The 25,400-nt window shown below is 39.9% G+C and overlaps 1 protein-coding gene across 1 annotated transcript in view; it reads right to left on the bottom strand.

Annotated features, from left to right (window-relative positions):
- The window catches only part of EIF5B (eukaryotic translation initiation factor 5B), a 38,534-nt gene continuing 13,134 nt past the window's right edge, over positions 1 to 25,400 (bottom strand). Inside the window, exons 2-24 of the mRNA XM_054162836.1 lie at positions 23,150 to 23,275; positions 22,978 to 23,062; positions 22,004 to 22,586; positions 21,312 to 21,532; positions 20,996 to 21,146; positions 19,290 to 19,385; positions 18,064 to 18,150; positions 16,497 to 16,580; positions 14,440 to 14,735; positions 13,450 to 13,557; positions 13,193 to 13,303; positions 12,376 to 12,443; positions 11,059 to 11,200; positions 9,479 to 9,610; positions 8,625 to 8,807; positions 8,353 to 8,514; positions 6,054 to 6,185; positions 4,146 to 4,277; positions 3,958 to 4,034; positions 3,676 to 3,840; positions 2,625 to 2,763; positions 1,844 to 2,005; positions 1 to 872 (exon numbers count right to left, since the gene is read on the bottom strand). Of these exons, the coding sequence (XP_054018811.1) occupies positions 765 to 872; positions 1,844 to 2,005; positions 2,625 to 2,763; positions 3,676 to 3,840; positions 3,958 to 4,034; positions 4,146 to 4,277; positions 6,054 to 6,185; positions 8,353 to 8,514; positions 8,625 to 8,807; positions 9,479 to 9,610; positions 11,059 to 11,200; positions 12,376 to 12,443; positions 13,193 to 13,303; positions 13,450 to 13,557; positions 14,440 to 14,735; positions 16,497 to 16,580; positions 18,064 to 18,150; positions 19,290 to 19,385; positions 20,996 to 21,146; positions 21,312 to 21,532; positions 22,004 to 22,586; positions 22,978 to 23,062; positions 23,150 to 23,275 (3,550 nt within the window). The 3' untranslated portion in view covers positions 1 to 764. The remainder of the gene's footprint in view (positions 873 to 1,843; positions 2,006 to 2,624; positions 2,764 to 3,675; positions 3,841 to 3,957; positions 4,035 to 4,145; positions 4,278 to 6,053; positions 6,186 to 8,352; positions 8,515 to 8,624; positions 8,808 to 9,478; positions 9,611 to 11,058; positions 11,201 to 12,375; positions 12,444 to 13,192; positions 13,304 to 13,449; positions 13,558 to 14,439; positions 14,736 to 16,496; positions 16,581 to 18,063; positions 18,151 to 19,289; positions 19,386 to 20,995; positions 21,147 to 21,311; positions 21,533 to 22,003; positions 22,587 to 22,977; positions 23,063 to 23,149; positions 23,276 to 25,400) is intronic.

The following is a 25,400-nucleotide window of genomic DNA, read 5'->3' as shown; positions in this document are numbered from 1 at the left end:
TCTGCCAGGCCTCTGCCTGTCCATCACAGCCCATGGAGTGAACCTTGTGTTTATTGAAACAAATTGTAAAACAAGTGGGCTGCTATGTCCATCTCCTTTATTTGCAGCTCTGCATTATAATGATTACAGGTTGATTTTCATGAACTGTACAAGCAGTAAAAGGTGGCCAGCTATGCTTTACATCATTATTTCACACAAAGCAAATACAGAAATATCCAATTGCCTAATTTTCTATTTAAAAAAATGTCTATAGGCACAAAGCAGAAGAATGTTGGAAAAGAGAGTCAAGGGAAGAGGTATGCATAAATAAAGAAGTACTTCTTACATCAAAAATGTCCCAAGAATCACAAAGTCTGCAGAAGCTTTGTTAATCAAATACTGCAGTACTGATCTCCTCAGTATAAAAGTGAAAGAGCTTTAGTTCTGTAATAAAAATTCCATTTTATTTTATTTCATTTTGGAGAGGGAGGGGGGAAAGGGTAGAAAGGAAGGTGTAAGAGGAGGAAGGGCAAACTTTAAAACAGCAGCCAGTATTAGGAAGGGCAGTAGGAGAGGTGAACAGGCACATTGGAACCATGGGAACATGTAAATTGACCACTGTCAAACCAGTGTAAATTTCTTGGTTTCTCATGGAAAACATTTTATCGACATATTTTCCTCCCAAACATACATCCAACACTGTCTTCAATATATGACTTTGTTGGTAACTATTAGAACAGGAAGAGTGCATTTATTCCTGCCTCCCCATTGCTGTAAAATGTTATCTAGATGATTTCAAACACTTTCTTCAGCTCTACTATAAGCTGCCAGTCAGACTTCTGCATTTCGTCCCTGAACCAGTCCTTCAAGGCATCGATGGACTGACGGCTGATCTGCAACACACAAGACAAGCCCGTCAGAAACACACACCCCCATTAAAAAAGGCAGCTTTGAATACATTGGGAAATACGATGAAAGCACAGCAACAAAATCTGTTCCAATCCAGGTTTTACTACTTTTCATGACCTATCCCACTCATTTCCCTCATTTTCAGATCACACTCCTTACCTGGTCTTCAGAGACCATAGAAGCAGGAACACCTTGCATGCCTTGTGTGGTAAGGCAACCTGAGAGGATCTCCCACATGCCCCAGGGCCCACAGCACCAGCTTCCACCACCCTGCATCTCCATCAGAAAAGCCCCTGTGGCTGCTCACCACACCCACCTGTGGGTACCAGCACCCAGTGTGTGTGTAGCAGGGAGTGCCTTACAACGTGGTAACTAAAGCACTTAGAATGGAGAGCTGTGGCTTTGCTTCTGATAGCAGAAAACTGAACATCTCATCTAAGCCAAGCATTCCAGAAGCAGAGCAACTAAAGTATTGCTATTTATTGCATTAACTCAGAAGTAGGCAAACACAACTATGGTACAGTGCCACAAAGGACAGCTAAACTGCTGTGAGCACCAGCTACACCCAGCTGTATGCAAACAGATAATTTACTGGTTTACCCTCAGAGGTGCAGTAAGCTGCAAGGTATTTTTAGCTGCAGAACATCACTCCCTCAGTCCTATCAAGGAGCACTACTACAAACCCTCAAAACAAGGCTACAGCAAAACACGGTTGAACAATGCTACACAAGAACCACTGCAAGTGCCTGTCGGTCTTGGATTGAAGATTCCTTGTGTGTGTTTATCACAGTATCACTAAGGTTGGAAGAGACCTCGAGGATCATCGAGTCCAACCTGTCACCACAGACCTCATGACTAGACCATGGCACCAAGTGCCAGACCATGGCACCAGGCTCCATGTAATATTTCCACTTCACACAAGCTGCCACTGTGCCCCAAGTCCTCTCAATGTTACCTTACTGACGAGGATATCTGTTGCTTCAAAATGTCGTCCATACATTTTAGGGGATTCACCAGGAATAGGTTCTATTTTAACACAGACTTCTTGGCCTTTTTTTGCCACCTCCACTGGTTTATGGTTTATTTCAATACTTGTAACAATTCCAATGTCAACAAACTGCAATATAATGAAGAAGCTGTTAACACACCCCCCACAGCACCTTGGTGCACACACCCTTCCCTAAGCCCCTCTAAGCTGATACATGTGCAAGCAGTGCACGTTGCTCATATAAAGTACTGCACTGGAGCAGCACCCGCCTCAGAACCAGCAAATTCAAATGTACTACACTGTAAGCACATTGTACTGAAAAGAGCTGTGACACCAAACCACACAGAGTTTGTCTGGGATATCAGTTACCACTTAAAATGTGAGGAGTTGACTACCCCTCCTTATTAGCTACCAGGACTGACAATTTTGCTCATTACTTTATATCACAATACAGAACTTACAACAGGGGAAGAAGGGCAGGAGGCTGACTGGCAGATACCGTCTAGCCATGGCCCCTGGCTGGACCCTGGGGCAGTTGGGAAGCTATGCCCACCACAGGACTCAGCTCTGTTCCAGCAAAGATCAGGAAGATGGCTGATGACCAGGAAAGAGACTCAGTGAGAAGTCTGAATCTCATTCGCTGCCAGAGCTCTGCAGGTTGGGCAAAGGCACGCAAGGGTTCCTTGCCGCACCATCCCAGGAACTGCCAGGTTGATCAAGCATCTGCTGGGAAGAGGCATGCACTTACATTTTTGCTAGGTACACACATGGGAGTGCCCTGCTTCACCTGGCCGGCCTCCACAACAACACCCATCACTATTGGGTCACGAGAGTTGAAAATGAACTGAGGGAGTATTTTCATCTTGCAAGGAAATACTGCTATGTGCCTGGAAGATGACACAAGGTATTTTGAAATGGATATCAAACAGTGTACACAACAATTAATGTTAACAGTTCCACCTTCTCTCACAAGCCTTAGGCATTCACTCTAGGAATATCACTCAGGGAAGAAAATCAAGCAGGAAAAAACTCATGTTGCTAACTTGAGTCAATATTTGACCTTCAACAACAGTAATCAAGCACAGCTCACATGGACTTTATTTTGACTGGCTTGAGAAGTGAATTAAGACCAAAGGAATAGCAATTTTGCAGTATAACTGTCATCTCAAAAGAGCACAGCAACAGAAGTGTTGCCTTAACCCATCACAGGGTTCAAGGTTTTTGTTGGTAAAGTGAACAAATGTGTTTAAATGCTACAGCATAGAAACTCAGAGCGAGGTGGATATGAAATGGACGATGCTTTTGTTCATTTTGTCTATCCTTACTTCACTGAGGGTCAGCCAATGACAACTTTGGGCCCCCATAAATTCTTAAATTATTGCATATTCATGTTACTGCATTCAGAATTAAGCCCAGTATAGTGGGATTGCATGAACATGGAACACAATCCAAATCCCTTTCCTTTTGTTTTCTTAACTCTGCAAGGCTAACCCGTCTGTCACAAACTCGGAACGGCAGCCGAGTACACAAAGTAAATGTTCATAAGAACACTCCATAGATTACATGATAGCTTTAGCTAAACCTAATAACTGCTTCACAACTCTCACCCTACTCAGCCTAATCCCAGAAGTAAATGATTAGAGTGAAGTTAGTATTCTATTCTTTTCCTCCTTCCCATCAGAACTATATCCCTAAATGGCAATAAGGAAATGAGAAGTTAATGCAATTTTACTTACATGACAACAAATGAAAAGACAGTTATTTGGGAAGCATCAAGACATAGGATTGCTCTTACTTACTTGAATTCCTCTTGTTTCTGTTTTTTGTAGTCCTGTCTATATTTTGTGAAGGCATCAAATAAGTGATAAATTATTTCAGCACTAAAAATTCGAACTCCTAAACTATCGGCCATTTCCTGTGCATCACGTTCAATCCTCACATCGAATGCTAGAATAACTGCATACCTGTAAGCAAAACCAACTCAGTTTACTAGACAGGCCATAGATCCACAGCCAAGAGCTCAGGAGCAGTCTTCCTGAAACACCACCATGCATTCATCGACATAAAGCGAAGTTACTTACTGTGGGTCATGCTCCAACATAACTGATGCCTTCATAACATCCTTTTTATGGACAGGACCTATATTAATTCCTGAATACTGTTGAAAGGGAAAGCCATATAAATTAGTCACTAATCCTTCCCAGTTGAAAGGAAACAGTTACCAACTAAAATGCAGAAACAACACCAGGTATGGCACTGAAGAACTTACTGGCACTTCAGACGTTTTGAGAAATTCAAGTAATGCTTCTAAAGACCCTAAAGTAGAAGCCTGGACATAAACACCTTTTTCTTCTAGTTTGATTGCGTTCAGTGTTTGCTTCAGTTCATGTATTAATTCATCCTTTAGGGAAAAAAAAAAAAGGAGAGAAAGAAAAATACAAGTTTCAGTTCTACTGCTCTTTATGTCTCATGGTACAAAGTCTTTCTGTTCACAAGCTGCTGACAGTCTGTGACAACCACGCTGACAGGTACCAACTTGAGACTTGCAGTACAGGCCATACATGGCTCAGTGATATGCTGCTGCTTGCTTCTGGCATTAGAAAAGTCTGAAGTGAACTAGGACTTGAAGATGTTGTAAGAAGGTGATCATGTAACACAAAGCAGATGCCTATCTTGGGAGTTATTAGTATTTCCCTGCAGATTAGACATTGCTTTCCCCAGCACTCCTAAGTTTCTAAGCAAAACTGAGGGAACACACACCCCACAGTGCATGGCAGTATCTTTGGTTACCTGAGGATCAACAATAAAAGCAGGCAATTCAAAAACATGAGCTGGGAAGGATTCTAAGCCTTCTTTAGGCCTAGGTACAAAACAGAGGATGCAAGAAGCACAGAATGTTAGGGGCTAAAGGGACCTATGGGGATCATCGAGTCCTACTCCTTTGCTAAAGCAGGTTCACATAGGGAAGGTCATGCATGAATTCATCCAGATAGGTTCTGAATATCTCCAGTCAAGGAGACTCTACAACCTCTCTGGACAGCCTGGTCCAGTGCTCTTTCATCCTCAGAGTAAGATTTCTTTATGTTTAGGTGGGAGCTCCTGTGTTCTGGTTTGTGCCCACTGCCCCTTGTCCTATCACTGGGCACCACTGAAAACAGTCCAGTCTCATTCTCTTGACTCCAGCCCTTTAGATACTGATAAACATTGAGAAGATCCCCTCAGACTTCTCCAGGCTAAGCAACACCAGGTGTCTCAGCCTCCCCTCGTAAGAGATGCTCCACACTCCTCATTATCTTTGTAGTCCTCCACTAGACTCTCCAGCAGTTCCTTGCCTCTTGAGCTGTATGGTCCAGAACTAGACACAATACTCCAGAAGTGGCCTCAATAGGGCAGAATAAGTCCACATCTAGAGTACTGTGAAAGAGCAGTGAGGCCTTTTAAACACTCAGTTGTCTTCTCAGACAGATGAAAGAGTGTTGCCATGTCCTTCAAGTCCTCACATACCTGCTACTAGTACACTTTACATACATAACCATATGTACCCAGCAACAAAGTCTGTATTTGGAGAACCTGAAAATTCTTCAGAGGCCATGATCAGCAGACAGTAGGTTAAAGTAACACTAGGGTTAAAACTAAGCTATTAACATTCAAGTTTCCTTTTTAAACTAACTTTCTGACTCTGGAAAACAGGAGCATCTCACCTCACTTTTGGATTTAAGATAGCTCAGTTCTATGCCTTGCCGTTTTTAAAGTGCAAGTCACAAAAGAAATGTACTAAGGAAATCTTAAACAGGCTTTGCAATTACAATAGCTTGAAGAACTCCAGTAGCAGATATATCCCCAGTGTAATTTAACTGAGATATATGCACAAACGACAACAAATGCCAAATCAGTAACTAACATTCTGACAAACTATCCCATGATACTTGTTTTCAAGACTTATTCTATCAGCAGAAACACTCCAGCAACGTATCAGGGAAAAGCTTCGGGTCAAGACAGACCACATGAATGCTTCACGTGGACACAAGGGCTACAGCACCTTGTTGTAACAGTTATTAAAATGCAACCAATAAAGCACGTTGCTGGCACACTGAGCTCTCAACATTGACAAACTTCTTCACCAGGGAATTCAGTTACCCTCATTTTAAGTGTCCTATTTCAGCATCATCCATCTCACCTTGAGGACTGGGACTTCATCCTCTTTATAAGCTACAAGCAATGGCAAACCAGCCAGGGTTTTTTCCAAATCTTTCCCAAGAATCTTCACACCTTGAGCAGCAACAACTTCTTTGTGCTTTTCATACTGGTTCTGAAAAGGAGAATACAACACTAGCAGAGAGTACATGTGGATGCTACACAGCAACACAAAGTAGAGCTGAGCAGCTAAGAACTTGCTGCCAGCAAGCACAGCTGAAAGCATGACAGAGAAATCCAGCAGCTCTCATCTTTCATCAGTGACTCTACTTTGCACTTGCACGTTTTGGTTTAAATGCTTCCCTCCCTTCACTAATGCCACCCCTGCCAAGGGGAGCAGGGCAAGGGACACCACCTGAAAACAGAGAATGCTAGAAAAGAGAAAGCAGTGACAGGCAGCTGCTCACTTAAAAAAAAAAAGTACCTTTCAAACCAGAGCAGGGATTCAGCCCCATAGGGAAACAAGGGGAAGATGTCAACAGCTCAGATAAAGCCACTAAAGCCTAGCTGAGACAACCTGAGGCTCTGTGCAGGGAAGCAATCTCATTATCTCATGGGAGGCCTCACACACAGTCTTCCCATGTAGAGTTCCATGCTCGATTTCCCAGGTGCTCCTCCCCACCCAGGGGAGCCTTGAAGATCTCACCCTACTGAGGGCATGGCTCTAAGGCATCATGGAAGCAATTATTTTTGAAAACCTTTAAATTAGCATTAGGAGGATTTTCTGGGTGGTTTCTTTTGTTTGGGAGAAGTCCCACTCTTTTCCTGAAATTGCAAGGCAGCTTCCTTCTTCAGTAAGCACTATGTTCCTGCAAACTTGCACCCCAACGTTTAGTTCTTACTGCAAGGATGACACTTCCCCCTGGACAGGCTGAATTGACATGTATCCTTCTTGTCTGCTTAAAAGAAAAAACACCAGCAACACTGCACCCCTAGATCCCCTTTCCCAGCTAAAGGTTCCTATGCTCATCTCCCAAAGTTCAAAAACTCATTTTAAGATATCATTGACGGGAATTGTCATCTGTTATGTTGCTATTCTGTCTCACAGAAAAACCTTCAGTCTCATAAGTTTCACACACCAGTTATCTCCACTTTAAATAAATGGAAGCAAATCAACAGAAATGCTTTGAGTTCATTCCTCACAGTACAAGAGTATATTCAACAGCTTCTAGCAAAGCAGAGAACCTCAGCACAAACATCAGTTGTCCTTTTTCCACTTGAGCCATTTTCAAGTTATAGTACTGTAAAGCTTCACTCCACAGCAGGAAGCCTGACTTGGATTCTCCAAGGCAACTGTCCTACTCCACAACTGATTACACTGCCATACAAACAACTGGAAAGAGTGGATTATGTCTTCCTGTTTAAAGCAGGCCAAGAAGCTCTTGCTCAGATCCCACCCCAACGTCAATACTGAATCCTTCAGCACCTCTGAGGCTGCAGTGCTCACACAACAGGTAATCACCATGGCACAGAGAATGCCAGTGTCAGCTCAGGCTCCAGCAATTATTAGCATTACTTTACAAGAGTATCTAGGGTTGCAGGAAGAACTAGACTAAACACTCAGGACTATAGTGGCCTGCAGAGACAGCTCTCCAATGAAATGATGCACATCACAAATGTTACAGCCTTAGACAGGGATTCTGACACTAGCTTTCCACCTCTAAACCAAACCTTTAAGGTCTATTCTACTACATATACCTAGGTTATCCGTATGGCTTTCTTTGCCGTAGGCAAAATCCGTGCAGACACTTATTCCTCCCCCTTTAAACAGGAACAGTTCAGAGCAGCTCTTTGTATCATCTTTGGATTGTATGCATTATAGCCCTTCATCTCTGTGGCTCTCCTCCTCCTTTCATAGAAAGCAATTCAGACTGGAACTCAAATTCAGTGTCTCTCCCCCGTCTGTTAATGCTAGGGTAGCAAAACCAACTCCCAACAAAGACAAAAGGCTGCAGATTCTGCAGAGGTCCTGGTCTTTGCCACTCACCAACTACTCCTAGAAATTCACTTGTTTGCTTTTCTCAATCCTAATCATGTATGATTTTTGTTATCATAATCCCCCACTCTTACTAATAATATGTAGCTTAACTCAGGAGTCATTGTACCAGTACACTCCTAATTTCCACTTAAGATGGGTATTTCCCTCACACGTGGAGGCACGCACTTGAATCCATTAAGTCACCCTTAGATGTGATTGGATGGTCTCATTTTTTATAACACTTTTTTGTCCCTCCTGGCTATAAATTGTCTCCAAATGACCATACACTAAGCAGTTTCCATACCTTAACTCGTAGCTCCTTCATAGGAGGAGGTAGCAGAAGACCTCTAATTTGAGTTACTATCGGACCTTCTACCCCAGGAACAATAATGGTGTCTCCTTCTTTCAAGCGTCCATTAATCAAAATAACATCTATGGTAGTACCCATGCCCGGCAGCGCTTTCACCTAAACAAAAGGGGGGGAAAGTTACTCTCAATTTAAGCACTTCAAACGAAGAAGGGGGCAAAGGAGGGAGACATTTCTAGATCAATTTTAATTCGGCAGTTGTTCTTTACCTCCATGACTTGAGCTCTCAGCTCCTGACACTCAGCCAGTCTCTTGGTCAGCATAGTTTGCGTTAGCTCAACAAGAAGAGCTATTAGACTTCCCATGCCATCCCCTGTGTGAGCAGAGGTAGGTACAAGAGAAACAAAAGTGCGGGGATCCTTATTCTCATAAAACAAGGCAGCATTCAAACCCTGGAAGCAGGAGCAATAGTTATACAGGGAAAAAACATAACATACACACATCAGCACTAACAGTAACACTCGGCTCCAGTCAATTACTATTGTGGTTTTTAATCCCAGTTGAAAAAGCAAACATTGTTACTGACACTATGTTATGGAACATGAAAGCTTCAACTCAAACTTGGAAACAGTAAGGGATAGCTCTACAGAACTAATTACCACATCTAGCTTCTAGACAAGCATTTTATGTCACCAGTTTCCAGAACTGATGTGATTCATGCCCTGCCAGCATCCCAGGGAACAAGAGACAGATGGGATCCTCTTGGGCAATTCCCAAACAGAGAAAGAATAGGGACAGAAACCTTAATCTGTTATTTGTGACTCCGCTGACCAGGCACATTAGCTCTATTTTTCTCCCCAAAAAAGACTAATTGAACAACACAAAATTCAGTAAATGAGAGGTAAGCACCAATGTGTCAGTAGAGATGTGACAGCTTTCTTAATATTCTAAGTTGCTCTGTGGAAAGAAGGAAAAAGAAAAAAAAAAAAAAGCCAAAGCCCAAACCACCAGCACACCAACAAACTACAATCCCAAACAAGAACAGACTCACAGGCCACACCACCAGGCCACCACCTTTACTGTCACGTTTGTCAACCAGAGAACCTCAACTATTCCAGCCTACCTGTTTCGCGAATTCCACTATGATAGCTTTCGCACGCTCTTCAAATTCATCCTTCGTATTCTTTTTCTGCTTTTTCAAGGTGACAGCTACATCTGTATCTGGGCTTTTTTTCCAGTCATACAACCTGTCAATCTGGAAAACACAGAAACATGTCATCTTATTCAGCTTACTAAAGGATGTCTTTGTGATTAAGCCACACCGTCCATGAGAAACACTCTACCAGCCAACATAGTTAGCCATCTATTTGCTCCAGTAATCAAACTATTATCACTTTATTTGCTTGAGCTGCTACATTTATCTCTTGTTTGTGTTTACCCAATGTTACTGCATGGTAACATTACCACATCAGGTTTTAAAGATTCGAGCTATAATAATTTAGCTTCATAAAGGAAGAGTTTATATACATTAATTACATCAAGTTTAAGGTAAAGCACTGGGAAACAAAGAGATCGACATATAATTTCACATACACAAACCCCCTCCAATATTAAGCTTTGGGTTTTCATCTGAAAAGTGACTGTGATAGTTTTACAAAGAGCTTGTTCTCTTACCAGTGAATTTGGACCTTTCCTATGTGCTATAGAGAAGGGATCAAGGACGGGTGTTCGAAAGACAACTGGATGTATGTATTCAGAAATACTTCCCCTCAGTGCATTTTTAATGCAGGACAGACTTATTCCAAAAAACAATTATATTTGCTGTATGAACCAAAACTACATCCTTAGAAAGTGGATTATAAACTGCTCAAGTGATAGAACTACAACCTGGAATGCAAGAATTTATGGCTATTTAATCTCAGGCTTACTGCAGGCCTTAACATTTTTTAATCTAACAGCTTTTTAAAAAGCAGAAGTTTTCAGCAATGCAATAATGACCACTTCAGTTCCAACAACCTTAAGTCTTACCACACATGACATTTTTTAAATGATCCTGTAAATTTTACACTGCACATGAACACCCTTCTGTAAGCTCTCTCTCAGCAAGTCAGATAGAACCCAAAGTCACTGGACACAAGGAATATCCTTATTGTAACTCATGTAAGTCATCACAAAGAGGCAGTGTAATTTCTCATGTACAGAAGTCCTGAAAACCAGGCTGAAAACAACTGGCTTTACCATGTAATGCTGCAGAGCCTGAAATACTTCCCACCAGGGATCAAGATTACTGGTCCAGGAGCTTTAAAAGCCAGCTTGTCTTCAGGTCAAACAAACAAGCTGAAATCAAGGCAGACCTTTCAATATGAAGCTTCTTTCATTTTATCAGAAAATGTACACAGAGGTGCAAGAAACAACAAACCAACCACAACTGAAGTACAACTTCCAGAATTGTGAACCATATACAGAAGTTATATAGGGTTACATAAGAGACTTATCAGTATGGACTCTGAGAAGAACTGATAGATTGTCTACCAAGTTCCTGTAAAGCAACTGGGGTATCGTGGACATAAAACATGCAGCAGACAAGATCTAAGAACCACTGCTTCAGACCTTACATAAACAATTCCAGTTTATGGAATAAAACAGAAAAAAGAAAATTGTCAGCTGTTAAGAGTATGAAAACAGAGTAAAAAGCTATCTTACCTTGTTGAGAGCTACTATAAAGGGGCATTTCTTGGATTTCAGCAGATTTATTGATTCAATTGTCTGTGGCTCCAAACCATGCATGATGTCAACTACAAGTATAGCAATATCACAGAGTGAGCTTCCCCTATTTCTTAGATTGCTGTGGCACGGAAAAGAGAACAAAAATACAAATAAACCAGTCATGCAGCAACAGAACTTTAGTAGAAATACCAAATAAAATGTCAAACTTACATTGATAAACAAAAAGCTAAAGCTGATCAAGTAGTTATTTATCCCTCAAAAATGTAAGCTGTATTAAAAAAATTCAAATCACACTGTACAAATTCCATTTAACAGAAAATATATATAGTATGTGTAACCAAAAAAATAAGAAACTATTATTCTCCCAAGAGTTTCTCTATTATGACATATCTTACACAAGCTACGGTATGTTCCGATTGAGACAGTTTACAGTGAAATACAGGAGTGTAAAATCTGAACAAGACAGTTCATGCAATACTACATTAAGGCTAAGATTAGCAGACACCTTTAGTGTCAAAATCTGTCCAGACCATGAAGAGCTGTTAAGTGGTACGATGCCAAGGAACAGATCAGAACATTAGCAAGTGCCCTAAGACCTGGCATTACACTGTTTGCAGAGGTTTGTTTAAGAACGTCACATTGAAGTCGTAAACCTTCTGCCTGGAGATTTCACCTGAGCACTACCTCAGCAAGTACAGTTTTGCAAATCAACTTTTAAGTTTAAAATGTGATTTAGTGGCTTGCCTGCATGCCAGTGGTGTTGCTAGACAACATAAAGTCTTTGCTAAGACTCAGCTGACTTGTGCAGTTGCTAACTTCCAATCTTAAGAACTCAGTTACCATAACTGGGACACTATGAACTGGAAGAGAAGTTTCAATTTTTCACAGCAGAGTGCTCAGGTCACCTGAAATCCTCACCTTTCCTTCTCCAGCTAGCTTCCTGTTTTGCCTCTTACACTAACTACTGAGAAAAAAAAAAAAGTTGTTTACATGCTTTTTCTGACATTTATGGCTTCATTGGCACGAAGAGAGAAAATTACTCAGACATGTAAGACTGGGTAGAAAAAGCACCTGCCAACTACGCAAATCCACTTATTTCTCTACTTCAGGTTTCTTTTGGTTTTGATTTTTTTGGTGGGTTTTTGTTTGGCTCGGTTATTTTGTGGTTTTGCTTTGGGGTTTTTTAATGAGAAGAAATACAGAGGACTAGGCAAAGACCTAACACCGTTAAAAATATATCTGGTTGCTTTAGCTGTCACTTCTAGAAAGTGGTAAATTGTGAAAAAACATTACCTGAAAGACTCATGTCCTGGAGTGTCAATGATCAGCATCCCTGGAATTTTTATGTTCTCTCTGTCAAACTAACATTTCATAATATTAGCCATCTTGCAAAGATTACACACCAAAAAACCCCAAAAAACAACAAACCAACCCCCCAACCAGCCATACACACCCCCACCCCACCCCAAAACTAAGAGCCTGCAGCATTACTGACAGCCTTCACCCCAAAAATCAAGTCAATGCTCATTTAAATACTGAAATATAAATTAAAATAAAACTTGATATTTAAAAAATTAGAACTAGGGGAATGTGCTGCAAGTGCCCATAAGCTCAGATAAAATTTTGTAAGACAAGGCAGGCTATATAAGGAAGGATAGTTCAGGCTACTGAGATTTATCATCCTTGTCTTGAGTATGTCCACTGACTTTGTATTTTTAATGAATTGAGTAAAATCTTGGAAAAGGCCATCACTGACAAGTTTTCCAGTCAGCTGTTGCAGGCAAAATGGGATACAGTATCCAAAATAAACAATTCAGAACAGTTACTATTTCTGTAAGACAACAGAATTGGCCCTACTTCAGTCCACACAGTAGAAAGGAGAAGCAGGCTTGGTAAGTTCCAAAATTGTGAATGTAGGATGACGCCGGTGCAGAGTAAGCCGTCTGCACGTGTGCGAACAGAGTAAGCAGTAGCTTTGTCATCAGAACTATCAACTCCAATATTAAAGATGGGGGGAGAGTACATTTGCCCACACCCTGAAATCTCACAGAGCCTTAACTAGTTTACATTTCACATTTTTGAAATCAGTCTGTGAAGTGCAGCAACTTACATTTTTCACCATCTTAGTTTGCTCATTAATAGCTTCAAGCGGAACATTAGTTGCACCAATCTGCTGAGTGATACCACCAGCTTCACTGTCCTGCACGTGAGTATGTCGGAGCTAAGACAAAAAAGAGAACAGAAACATTTACACCCGAAGAGACTGAAGAAATCTCTGAGTACCTGTTAATTCTTTTTATTTACAACAACAAAAAAAGGTGCATAAAAAAAGATGTGCAGGCAATGCCTTCACATTACACATCTTACCTTATCTAGAATCTTGGTCTTGCCTGTGTCTACATGCCCCAGGACACATATAACTGGTGCTCTGAGCTTCTCGGTGTTCATATTTTTGCTGTTTTCAGCGCGGCGCTTCTATGTAAAAAATACATAAAAATTGCTAAGTAGAATACATAGAATACACAGAATAAACCAGGTTGGAAGAGACCTTCAAGATCACCGCGTCCAACCCATCAACCAATCCAACACCACCCAAACAACTAACCCACGGCACCAAGCACCCCATCAAGTCTCCTCCTGAAAACCTCCAGTGATGGTGACTCCACCACCTCCCCAGGCAGCCCATTCCAGTGGGCAATCACTCTGTATAGAACTTTTTCCTAACATCTAGCCTGAACCTCCCCTGGCACAGCCTGAGACTACAAACCAAACACCACAGCTCATCTCTTGACTTGATTGTGCATGTAAGTAAAACAGGCTCAGCTGTGGGACAGTTCAAGATTTGTCATCCCTCTTTCGGACAAATGAAGTATTTGCAACAGTTCAGGAAGTTTTGTTCAGTTTTGGTTACAGTTTAGTAGGCTAAGTAATCATGTTCACTAACATGCAGCTTTGTTTATCGTGCATTCTGAAGAAGCATCTTGGGTAAGGAAAACAAGGGCATTGGCAGCCACAAAAGCATTAAACAGTTTGGAGATACATCTTTTAAAACTCTGAAATATCTACCTGTAAAGGATAATAGTCTCTTTCTCCAGGAGGGGGAGAAATGGAGGGGAATGACACTAGAGGTGCACATTCTTTGTGATCAAGTTCTCCAAAATCAAACACTTCAGCTTCACACAAGAATAGGTCATTTTTGATTACTTAACCCAGACTCCAGACCTGCCTAAATATTAGTCATGACAAGTCATAATTTTGATAATTGCAGTTAAAGGGCTTTTCAGTGAACTGAAGTTTAAGTCACTCCTTTACACAACGTAGGAGGCTACTTGTTCAAATAAAGCTGTATCTTCATACCTCAATTCTCCGCTTGGCTTTGTCATAAGCACGCTCTTCCTTAGTGCGGTCATCATCAGAGTCATACTCAGAATCAGAGCTAATTTCCTTGCTGGCTTTTTTTTCCATAGATTGTTTTCCAATAGCTTGGGAGTCTGTCTCTCTCTCATCCGAAGTCTTGTCATCTTCATCCTCACTCCCTTCACTGTCTTCAGATTCTTCACTGTCTTCTTCCTCTTCCTCCTCCTCATCTTCCTCCTCCTCTTCCTCATCCACTTCATTTTGTTCTTTGACTTCAATGTGGACAGGTTTGCTCTCTGTTAAAAAAAAAAAAAAAGCAGCAAAAGTAAATCTCTATGAAATTCACATTTCTGAAGAAAGCAACAAAAAAAAAAACCCAACACCAAAACAGAGACTACTAGAGAAGAGTGAAGACAGAGAGTAGATTCCACTGAAGAAGTGCAAGTCAAGATCATTTTTCAACTGTCAGCATAAACTGTCTCCTGTTCAGACCTGCTGACTTGTGGTTATAACTGGTACAATTGGGATGTGGGGCAGAATGATGTCAGCGTGCTTACACTTGACATTATTTGCAAACATTCAGATAAAGTGATATTCTTGAAAGCTGTGTGCACTACATAAAGGAACAAATACACTGACACCTTTAAACAGAGAGCCCAAATACTTCAAATTCAACAAATTACTGATGAGAAATGTACTTTCAAGCAAAGGAAACAATCAGAAAAATGGTCTCTTCTACATCTTTGAAAGTCTCAGCAGGTTTTCCTAGGCTGTTCAGAGAAGAGTTTGTTTTTAAGAGGAATTCTTCAGTAAACAAATGGAAAGAACAATCAAAAAGTAATTTTCTTTCAATGATTCCCATTTATCATACTTGTAAAATCGTAAGAGACAATCCAATGAACACTGTAGAGACATGCAGGCTCTTTCTTACAGATTGGCTGGAAGACTCCTGGCTCTTAGAAATTAGTTATGTTTCCTTGTTATGCTGAAAATACATCAGTTTAGTAATTCATTCAGTCTGATTCCCAGGAAGGTTCTTTTTCTGGACCCACTGGCAGATCCTTTCACTCCAGAAAGAAGTATGATGCAACATTCTCCCCAGGACCATAGTGACAGACTAAAATTTTCAAGGTGAGGCAGTCTTTAGTACTCAAAGTAGAACAGCTGAGCACCAAAAGAACAGACACTTGTGCTGAAGTAAAATCCATACTGTTGTGTATGCATATGTATGTATATAAAGTACAGGTGCCAGAAGTATAAAGCTCAGCAAGCAGAAGAATTACTTGACGAACAGTCTCTGATCTTATGGAACCATGAACACACATCATGGAAGCGCCAAAAACAGTAACAAATTCCCTGTTCCAGAAGAGTCGCAGCAACAGGGCTTTCTCTGCCTCTGGAGGAAAACACACAAGAAGATACCCCTGCACTGTACTGCAGCTCAAACTTCCCCCAAACCAGTGCTTTTGGCTAAATAGAATTAAGGGGTTTGGCATATACACATAGGAAGCAAATTTCCTGACAATTCCTTCCTTTGTTCTGCATAAGTGTCTCAAAGAAACGGGTGAAAGTATCTAAAAGTTTCTATAATGGATGTACACCAGCCTTCACACCATATTAGCCCCTCTCTTCTTTGAGAGTTTATCTCAAAAGTACTCTCCTAGATGTTGCCAGATTTCTGAAGCAAAACCATTACGGCTTCGTAATGCTTATCAGAGAAGTACAGCACCAGGCAAAAGGGTTCTCTAAACTCCCAGGAGTGGTTTAAGCACATGTTAAAAGGAGAAGACTGTCACTGCCATAAAAATGAACAAAAAAATTTCCACTGATTTTAGGTCATAAAGGGTCTACTTGAGCGGCAAATAATTTGTACAGAATCTGAAAGCTCTGCTTTTGAGAAGATCTTATACCTATTCATTATAACACTTGCCTCACAATTTATCTAATGGAGCAGGAGGAGAATCTAAATACAAAACTGTTTTCCAACAGAAGAAAAAATTCAATCCAGAGAAATCCCTTCATCAGGAAAAGTATTTGCTTGGTATTTAAATGCCTACCTTTCTCTCCATCTTCATCACTAACCATAGCTTCCCAGTCATCCAAACCACCATCTTCTGTTTCTTCTTCTTCCTCCTTTTCTTCTGAAACCAAGAAATCCAATATTAAAAGCAAGAAACAGCCCAGCAACAAACAACATTTTTAGATGCCCCTTCCTTTGACATAGTGACAACTGCAATTTACAAGTTTGCTACTACCATAATTCTACCAAATTACCTCCAAGTAATTCTACCAATTACCTCCAACCAGAAAATGCTGCATACTTAAGAGAAAACTTTCAGGTCTCTCCAAAAAAATATTAGTGTTAGAATCTTTGCATAGCAAACAGTATTTTTGGAAGAGAGCCAAACTTCTCATCTACTTCCTGTCTGCATATCATGCAAGTGCCTGCACAATGCATGCCACAAACCTCTACTGTTACTGCAAGGGCAAATCTTCCCCTACGCTCTACCACAACTACCTCCTTGACAGGAGCTACCCAATTAACGACTGGCCACGTATAACAAAGTGATGGAGATGTAAGTTAACAAGTTGAATTACAGTACTCATTTTAATTAGTGAAGAAAATAAATTGCAAAGAAGTTCTATTTTAGGACTGCAGGTTCCTTCACAGAATTATACCATGGCTTCTAGAAGCATTAAATGCATCCATTTCAGCATGAATTCAGATAGATATGTGAATAAACTGCAGCTCTTAATAACAAACAAATGGAAAAAGGCAAACTCTTAATCCTCTCCAAAAGAGGCATTAAACAAAATACATGTTACAGACATGGAGTGTCATGAAATTTCATCTCTTTGAAATGAAGACTTAAGTTCTAGACTGCTAGAATATTAACTGGAAACCAATGTTCTGCCAGCGAGCCCTTGTCTTTTATGGCAACAGAACCAACCCTTTAAGAGATGGCCAGTCAGAATTAGAGTACACCTCCAGCCTTAAAAAAAACAACAAAAAAACCACAGTATCTGGAAGTTTTGTCAGTTTTTTTGTCTGAGTTAAGAATCAAGTCTCCTTGCTGAGGAAGTCATCAAGTACAATAAGATTTTCCAAAACAAGTACAGCCTGCAGGCAAAAATGTGGGTAATAATCACTTGCTATGCTGATACTCAGTTTCACAAGCTAGCACCTATCCACCACATTCAGCACCTGTGAAAGCAAAATGCTTGGAATCAAGAATACAATCACTGTGAATCTTGCAGTATCAGTATTCAGAAGCAGCATATTTCCTCCCTACTGCTAAACTGCTGACAAACAGCCTTTTAGAAAGCAAATGAGGGAGCTAATCACAAGGCACTGAATGTTCTTGCTTGAGATAGTTGCCTAAGCCAAATGAACACTGGTGTTCACCCAAAATAAGGGACCTTTATACTCTCAACTTGAAGCTTCATGCCTTTTTATTCCATAAAATTCCATTCGTTTCTCCCTTATGAACAGAATAAAACCAGAACAGCAACTACCTTAAGAAAGGACACACACTCATCACCCATCCAACAAGGTATGATGCCTACCACACAGTATTGCCACCCTCTCTTATGTGTTTTAAGTTCATTAGCATTACTACTAACCTGGCTCTACTGGAAGAGGAGTCTCTTCTTTTACTGGTGTTTCCAGTTCTACAGCATCCTCAGCTGGAGAAGTCACCTCTACGCTTTCTGAAATTGCAAGAAAGATTGGTGGCTTCACTCTTCCAAGTGCAAACCAAATTAGACATTACAGCTTCACATTTAAGGTCTATTTTTAAGTTGTGCTGTTACAAGTAAACAACATCTGAATTGATGTAAAACCAAATTTACTGAACTTCCACTGAGCTAAAACAAAGTTAGAGCACATGGCTTATTTAAAAAGCATTTGGCTTTCTAAGCAGCTAAATAGATTTGTGTGATAGGTCAGTTATTGGTTAAGCAAATTACCACTGCTTTTGAACATTACACAAGCTTCACTTTCTTGAAGAGACAAGAGAACATGGAATAATACTAATGAACTACCCATTCTTGCTCTACTATTCTATAGAAAGACAAAAAAATAAATCAATCACTGATAAGCACTGTTCTCGCTTCTTGACAGCCACTCCTTCAGAGGCAAGTAGCCACACAACTCTCATGTCAAATGTAATAATAAGAAAAAAAGTCAGCTAAATAACAAACAAAAAAATACGCAAGGAGGTTTGTAGTGTTTTTAAGCTCTTGAGAAGAGTCACAGTAATAGCCTGCCAGGAAAGCCACAAAGCACAGAAGTAAAAAGTTCTGACTCATTCAAAGTCTATCCAGTGCACCAAATGCTTAGTTTTCATGCTCTCTGAACTACTCATACCCTGGAAACTGAAAATGTTTTCATACACAAGCAAACCAACTACCGGTTGTCTCCAACTTAAAAGTATTAAAACTAGGATCAATCCCCTTTCATCCTGGAACATCAATTTAGACTTAATTACAAGTCACTGTTACTTACACCACATTGTATTTAACCTACATAGGCAAACAAAGCACTCAAACTCGTATCTGTAAAAGACTTGCACATTCTATACATCTCCAACATTTAGAAATCCTAAAGAAAACACCCAGGTTAGAAAAAAAAACAACCAGCAACAGTTAAGTAGATTCTAAAATAAAATGAGCAGCCTTCAAAACAACTTTAGGATCCTAATCCATCAGCACTTGCATGTGGGGGCAGGGTGTCAAAAGAACCTCAGAGACACCCTGAAGTACAATTAGTTTAGGATTAGTTAATTTATTCCACAAACACTTCCAGAAATATGACTAATCTATTAGGTATCCCCATATGCAAACTATACCTTCTTTGCTTTCTGGCTGCTGCTGCTTCTTTTTCTTTTTGTCTTCATATATTGGCCTCTTCTTTGGCACAGAGTCTTTGGATGGCACTTCCACACCTGCAAAAAGAAAATCCATGTGATGAATTAGTAAGCATAAGCTGTGGTTTAAATAAGAACATGTTCTCCAGAACTGCAAGATGGAAGAGAGTAGAATGTACATTCAGTACGTGTTTTGTCTTTTGTCTTTTGTCTGACTTTTGAAAGCTGCAAAGCCTGAGCAAAGTATAGTCCTTCAGGTACTCCAAACGCTCTCAAAAAGAAGTCATGCTACTAAGGGCTAAGGAGACAACATACACCCAAACAATCCCATCCTTAGACTCCAGGTTTGAAGCCTTCACATACTTCTATAGGACTTCATGAACACATATACCTCAAGTTTAACAAACATGTCCACTTCAAATCTGCTATGCCAAAACTCACCAAAACCAGACTGCCCATCACTCATTTCAGACAAATCTGAAGCAGTTAAGAGGCACAACTCTTCTTAAATGCTTAAGGTCTTTCAATAAATTTTATTTACCCTTGTTTTTTTTGGTGCTGGTGGTGGTTTGGGGATTTTTGTACTTGTTTGGTTTGCTCTTCAGAGGTTTTGCATTGTTTTTGTTTGTTGGCTGGTTTGGGTTTTGTCTTTTTTTTCTAAACATAGCATAGACATTTTATGTATTTAAATTACGCCAGGTTCAATTCATCAGCCGCATCTTGACCTCACAGAACCCCAGCACTGTAATGTTGGAAGGGAATCAATTAAAAGCAGAAGTTTTGTGCAAAGACAAATTAGTAATTTAACTACAGCCACACCTTCTGAAACAATCAAAATTCCTTCAGGTAGTGTGTGATTTACAGTGTCGATTTGACAGAAATCCAGCTGTGGCAGCACACAAGTAGATGGATTCTAAAAACTACAGCAACTGAAGAGATAAGGCCTTTGTTTATGTTCAAGAGCTCCACACATTCTCCTAGCTACAGAGATTCCAACCCTTACCCATCCATCTACCAGCAAAGTGTCAGACAGTGTTCTCCACAAATACAAAAAAAAAGGATACTTGGCACTCAGGAATTTATTTCTTTTCTTAGCCACAAAAAAGTTACCCGGAACAAATCAGGATATAGGCTTACAAGAAATTGGATACATTTACTTTACTGAACTGGAAACTGATTGTATTTGATGCAAAAGCAGGAACCCTCCTATATACCCTTTCCCTGAAGCAAACACAAGAGGATATGGATATACTGTTCCTGTGGGGTAAGTAGCTTGAGACCAAACAATGTTCTTGCTTAAGTGAATACACAAACTAATCCAAGAGCATCACTGGTCTTATGAGACCTGAAGCACAGCGATCAGCTTTTCCTGGCTTTTGGACAAAGCAGTGGTAAGAAATTATTTTTTTCATAAGCTCCATAACTTACCATCATTAAACCACAATTGGGATGTATTAAAAAATGTTGATATTTAGAATTTAAGATGAAAATATCCAGACATTTAAACCTAATTCGGGGGGGAGGAAGAGAGAGAGGTAGGGGTCACACATGGATGCTGCTTTCCATGACAACAGCACAGCTTTAGATGGAATTACTTGATATTTGCCCTCCTAGATCCAGACAGAAAAAAAACAAACACTGAGCAGTGAGTTTCTTTTAACATTATTATTTTAAACTGTACTGCTTACCCTGAGCTTGGAGTAGTTTAAGAGTAGCCTCTGCCCTGGCTCTGGCTTCTCGTTGAGCTTTTGTTAAAAGTTTTCCCTCCTTTTTCAAACGCTCCTTCCTCTCCTTTTCCTTCTGTTTCTTTCTTTCTTTCCTCTCTTGCTCTAATCGTTCCTAGGAAAAGGTTAAGAAATATGCAGAGCTCAAAGCATGCTGTTACAAAAAAGATGGCTATTGATCAGAAACATATTAAAGACCAATTCACCAACTGCACCAGCAAGCATACCAGTTAAGATTACCATCTCCCTTATTCTGTCCTCAGAGTAAGACACACAGTACCTCCTCTTTGCGCTTTGCTTCCAGTTCTTCCAGTCGTCTTATACGTTCTTCCTCTTCTCTTTTTGCCCTTTCCTCCTCCTCTTTCATTTTAGCCAATGCTTCTTGCATAGCTTTAACCGTGGCTTTACTGGGACCTTTTTTCTTCTCTTTCTCTTTTTCTTCTTTCTCACCTTTCTTTTTTTTCTTGTCTTTCTTCTTTTTGTCCCCCTCATTGTCATCAGCTACAGAGAGAAGCAGCACGCATTCAAAGATCTTAAAAATTTTAAAGATACAATTCATATTTCAAATATGATGAAGAACTCCAACTGAGGAACATTTTGACTAGCTACTACAATAGCACTTCATAATGAAAAAAACCCCACAAACTGTCTCTTAACTTAGAATGTTAGGGCCTGAAGTCTTAAAATGACAGAATAATTGGGAAGTGAAAAAAAACTTGTTTGCAATACAGAACTATATACACTGTAACAAGAACTCACCAACTGGGTTTTGTTTTCCCATGTACGTGTACAAACTACAGGCCAAAAACCCCCGCCACATGTGAGTCAAGATAGGCAGACACGGCTACCAAAGGTCTAGCTAGCATTCCAATTCAGAATGAAGAAACACATCATCCTCACCACCTGCCAACTCTTTAGCCTCCTTCTAAAAGCTACACTGTTTAAAGTAGTTGTAGAAACCATGTCACAAACCCTCTGTTCCTGCATGAGTCTCCCCCTTTTCCCCAGGGACAGCAGTGGCTGTGACTTCAAGAGAAGCCTTCTCTTCAGCTTTTTTGAGAGCTTCTTTTGGCTTTGCAGATTCTTTACCACCTTCTAATTCTTCCTTCTCTTTTTGCTTCCTCAGTTTTGCTTTTTCCTCCTCACGTTTTTTCCTTTCACGTTCTTTCTTTTCTGCCTTCTTCTGAGCCACTGTTTTTACTTTGAATGAAGGTTCTTCTTCATCATCCCCACTTTCAGCAGCAGGAGTGGACTTTGGTTTTAGGTTCTTCTTTTGTCCTTTTCTAGATTGGGAGACCTCATCTGATTCATCACCACTCTCATCTGAAGACATTGCCTTCTGAGTCTTCCCTTTGTTTTTCTTAAGCTGTGTCTCATTATCATCATCATCACTGCCAGAAAGCATATCTTGTTTTGCTTTCTGAGTTTTTTTAGATTTTTTATCTTTATCTTCCACTTCCTCACTGTCATAGTCATTTTCCCGATTGCCTTTTTTACTCTTCCCTTTCCTTTTTTTATCTTGTTTTGATAAGCTATCTTCATTATCATTTTCAACCTGGAAATTAAACAATTCAATAAATCAGCCACACAAAAAAATTACTTGTTGCTGTAAGCTAAGTAGTAGTATGGAAAAATGTCAAGAAAAACTCATCTTACTAAAGACAAAGTTTGAAAGCCGTAACTGTGCCTGCTGAGTGTACTACACCTCAGCCCACAATTAAACTTTACTCTCATTGGCTTTGAATAATTAGCAGCATGAAGACATGGCTTCTGGTAAAATCTTTCACAATTGAAAATATGATCAAGAGTATTTAAAAACACATGGTAGCTGCATGTTTTACATAAGATCTCAAACTACACCACAAAATTAGAACCCTTCTGGGACATAAGTGTCTCTTATTTCAACCACTTCCTCTTAAACAACCCACCTCCCTCTCAGTGTTCACCTTTCCTGTAGAAGGTTCCCTGTCAATTTTCCCTCCTTGTGCTTCTATTGACAGTTCTTCCAGCTCTTTCAGGATATCATCTTCACTAAAATATAAAAGAAGTTAAGGTACTTAAGTAACTGAATTTTTGTATAATGGAATAAAGTAAGACAGAGGAAAAACACTAACTTACTCAAAATCCTGTTTCTTCTTCTCTTTTTTCTTTTTGCCTTTGGATTTCTGAGGCTCTTGCTCCTTTGCAGCACCTGCACCTTCTATCTCAGCAGCAAGGGCATCAATATCAATATCATCTTTTGCACTAAAATGCAAAAGGAAAGCAGGATTACTAAGAGTTCAAATGTTAAGTTTACGTAAGTAGAAGCCACCTGCATAAAACAAATCAAAAGCTTCAAAAAGTAAAATTAATCACAAAACATAACCAATGCAATGGAAAACCCCACATTTAACAAATCATTATACACTATTAACTTACTCCACCCAATACAGCAAAGAGGAAAAACTTTCATATCTCTTGCCTGATTGAACAGATGTGGAACATAAAAACACGTTCAGTTCTTGCAACACTGACTTCAAAAGTTTAGAGGAGAGACTTGATAAAACTCACTGGAAGATGTAACTAGACTGTTTCATTTTGCTCCCTTAAAAGACAAGTCATTTAACCCTTCAACTCACAGCAGTTGTCATTGATAGAAGGAACTGCCCCCATGATGAAAGTGTAAAACTTAAGCACGAATAGAAGAAATCTTGGAAATTCTATTAAGAGCCTGCTCCTGCAAACGTCCTCCAGCAAACACAAAAGTTACTGGATTTTATTTCAGAAAAAAAGCTTCCAACCTATGATAACAGTTGACAACACTTTGCCATCAAACCTCAAGTTTTATTCTTATCTTTTGAGAAAGAAGTCACACGGAAGAACACAGTTCAGAAGTGAGCCAGACTCTAGAGCACATCATAAAAAATATCAACACAGCTGGCAAGCAATCATTTGCACCACTCGCCTTAGCAATAACTCTCCCAGGCCTAAAGAAAGCCAAAAGGATCACAGAATCATACAACCATTTTGGTTGCAGAAGACCTTGAAGATCATTGAGTCCAACCATTTTCTAACTCTACCAAGTCTGGTGCTAAACTATGTCCCTCAGAACTACTATTTTTCTTTTAAACACCTCCAAGGATGGCGACTCAAATACTTCCCTGGGAAGTCTATTCTGATGTTTGATGAAAAGTTTCACTAGGCATCTGAAACATGCATCTTTCCTCAGCAGATTTCATTACATATAAAGTTTCTCTTTCAGAAGTACTTTTTCTTGCTATAAATAACCTCTCATTTGCAACTAAGCAGAAGTGTCTTTTTCCCTGTCCTTTGTCAATAGATGCATTTTTTTACCCTTGACTTGTAGCATGAGAAGTTTTTCCACCTAATGACGCTCACATTGCAACTGCAAGAAAGGCGTATTACCTAATCCCTACTTCACACAACTTCAGTACTCAGATAAAAATTGGATGCTATTAGGATGCTATTTTTATCACAGCTTGCAGTTTTGAAAGCCATTTCATAAATACGCTACTTATTTCTCACCTAACTCCCTCTTAGGTACATGGGCAGAAAACTGTTTCACAACTTCATTCCGAGTTATTAATACCCACTTAAGACAAATCAGCCAGACAAAAGCTGACCCATCAAATACCTGAACCTATATCCATAAGAGAAATTTATTTCTTCCAAATTCAGGACCTCCAATATACCACCCAGTCCTGAACTAACTGAACTTCAGCCTCGCCATTTTATAAACTCAGAAGCTGAATGTTAATAATCAAGTACTCATTCCTCTAAATATTCAGAAATTCTTTAAGTCGTACTTCCCCTTTGTAAAAGGAGTGAGCCAAAAGAATAACTTTACAAGTTGAAGTGAATGGTGATATTCATAACTATGTTTTAGCCCAAATATTGGGCATAAGCAAGTCACCAAACATTGCCTAGGTGTGACAATAGCACAAAGAAGCAACAATGCACTTCCTTTATTTAAAGGACAAAACTGATTATTTGTATTTTTACGATTTTTTCCTATATGAACTGAATAAAAAGCAGCACAATGCAGCACTTAGCTGAACAAGCATCTTTATTACCAGAGAAGCTTCTGATCAAGAGAAGAAAAAACACACCTTGAATATACCTGGTAGTACTTCTTACGCACTGACATAGAATACATAGAATAAACCAGGTTGGAAGAGACCTTCAAGATCATCGCGTCCAACCCATCAACCAATCCAACACCACCCAAACAACTAACCCATGGCACCAAGCACTCTATCAAGTCTCCTCCTGAACACCTCCAATGATGGCGACTCCACCACCTCCCCAGGCAGCCCATTCCAATGGGCAATCACTCTTTCTGTATAGAACTTTTTCCTAACATCTAGCC

Source organism: Dryobates pubescens, chromosome 7 (assembly GCF_014839835.1).
Source record: "Dryobates pubescens isolate bDryPub1 chromosome 7, bDryPub1.pri, whole genome shotgun sequence".
Classification (NCBI taxonomy): domain Eukaryota; kingdom Metazoa; phylum Chordata; class Aves; order Piciformes; family Picidae; genus Dryobates; species Dryobates pubescens.
This window is presented reverse-complemented; position numbering and strand designations above follow the sequence as displayed.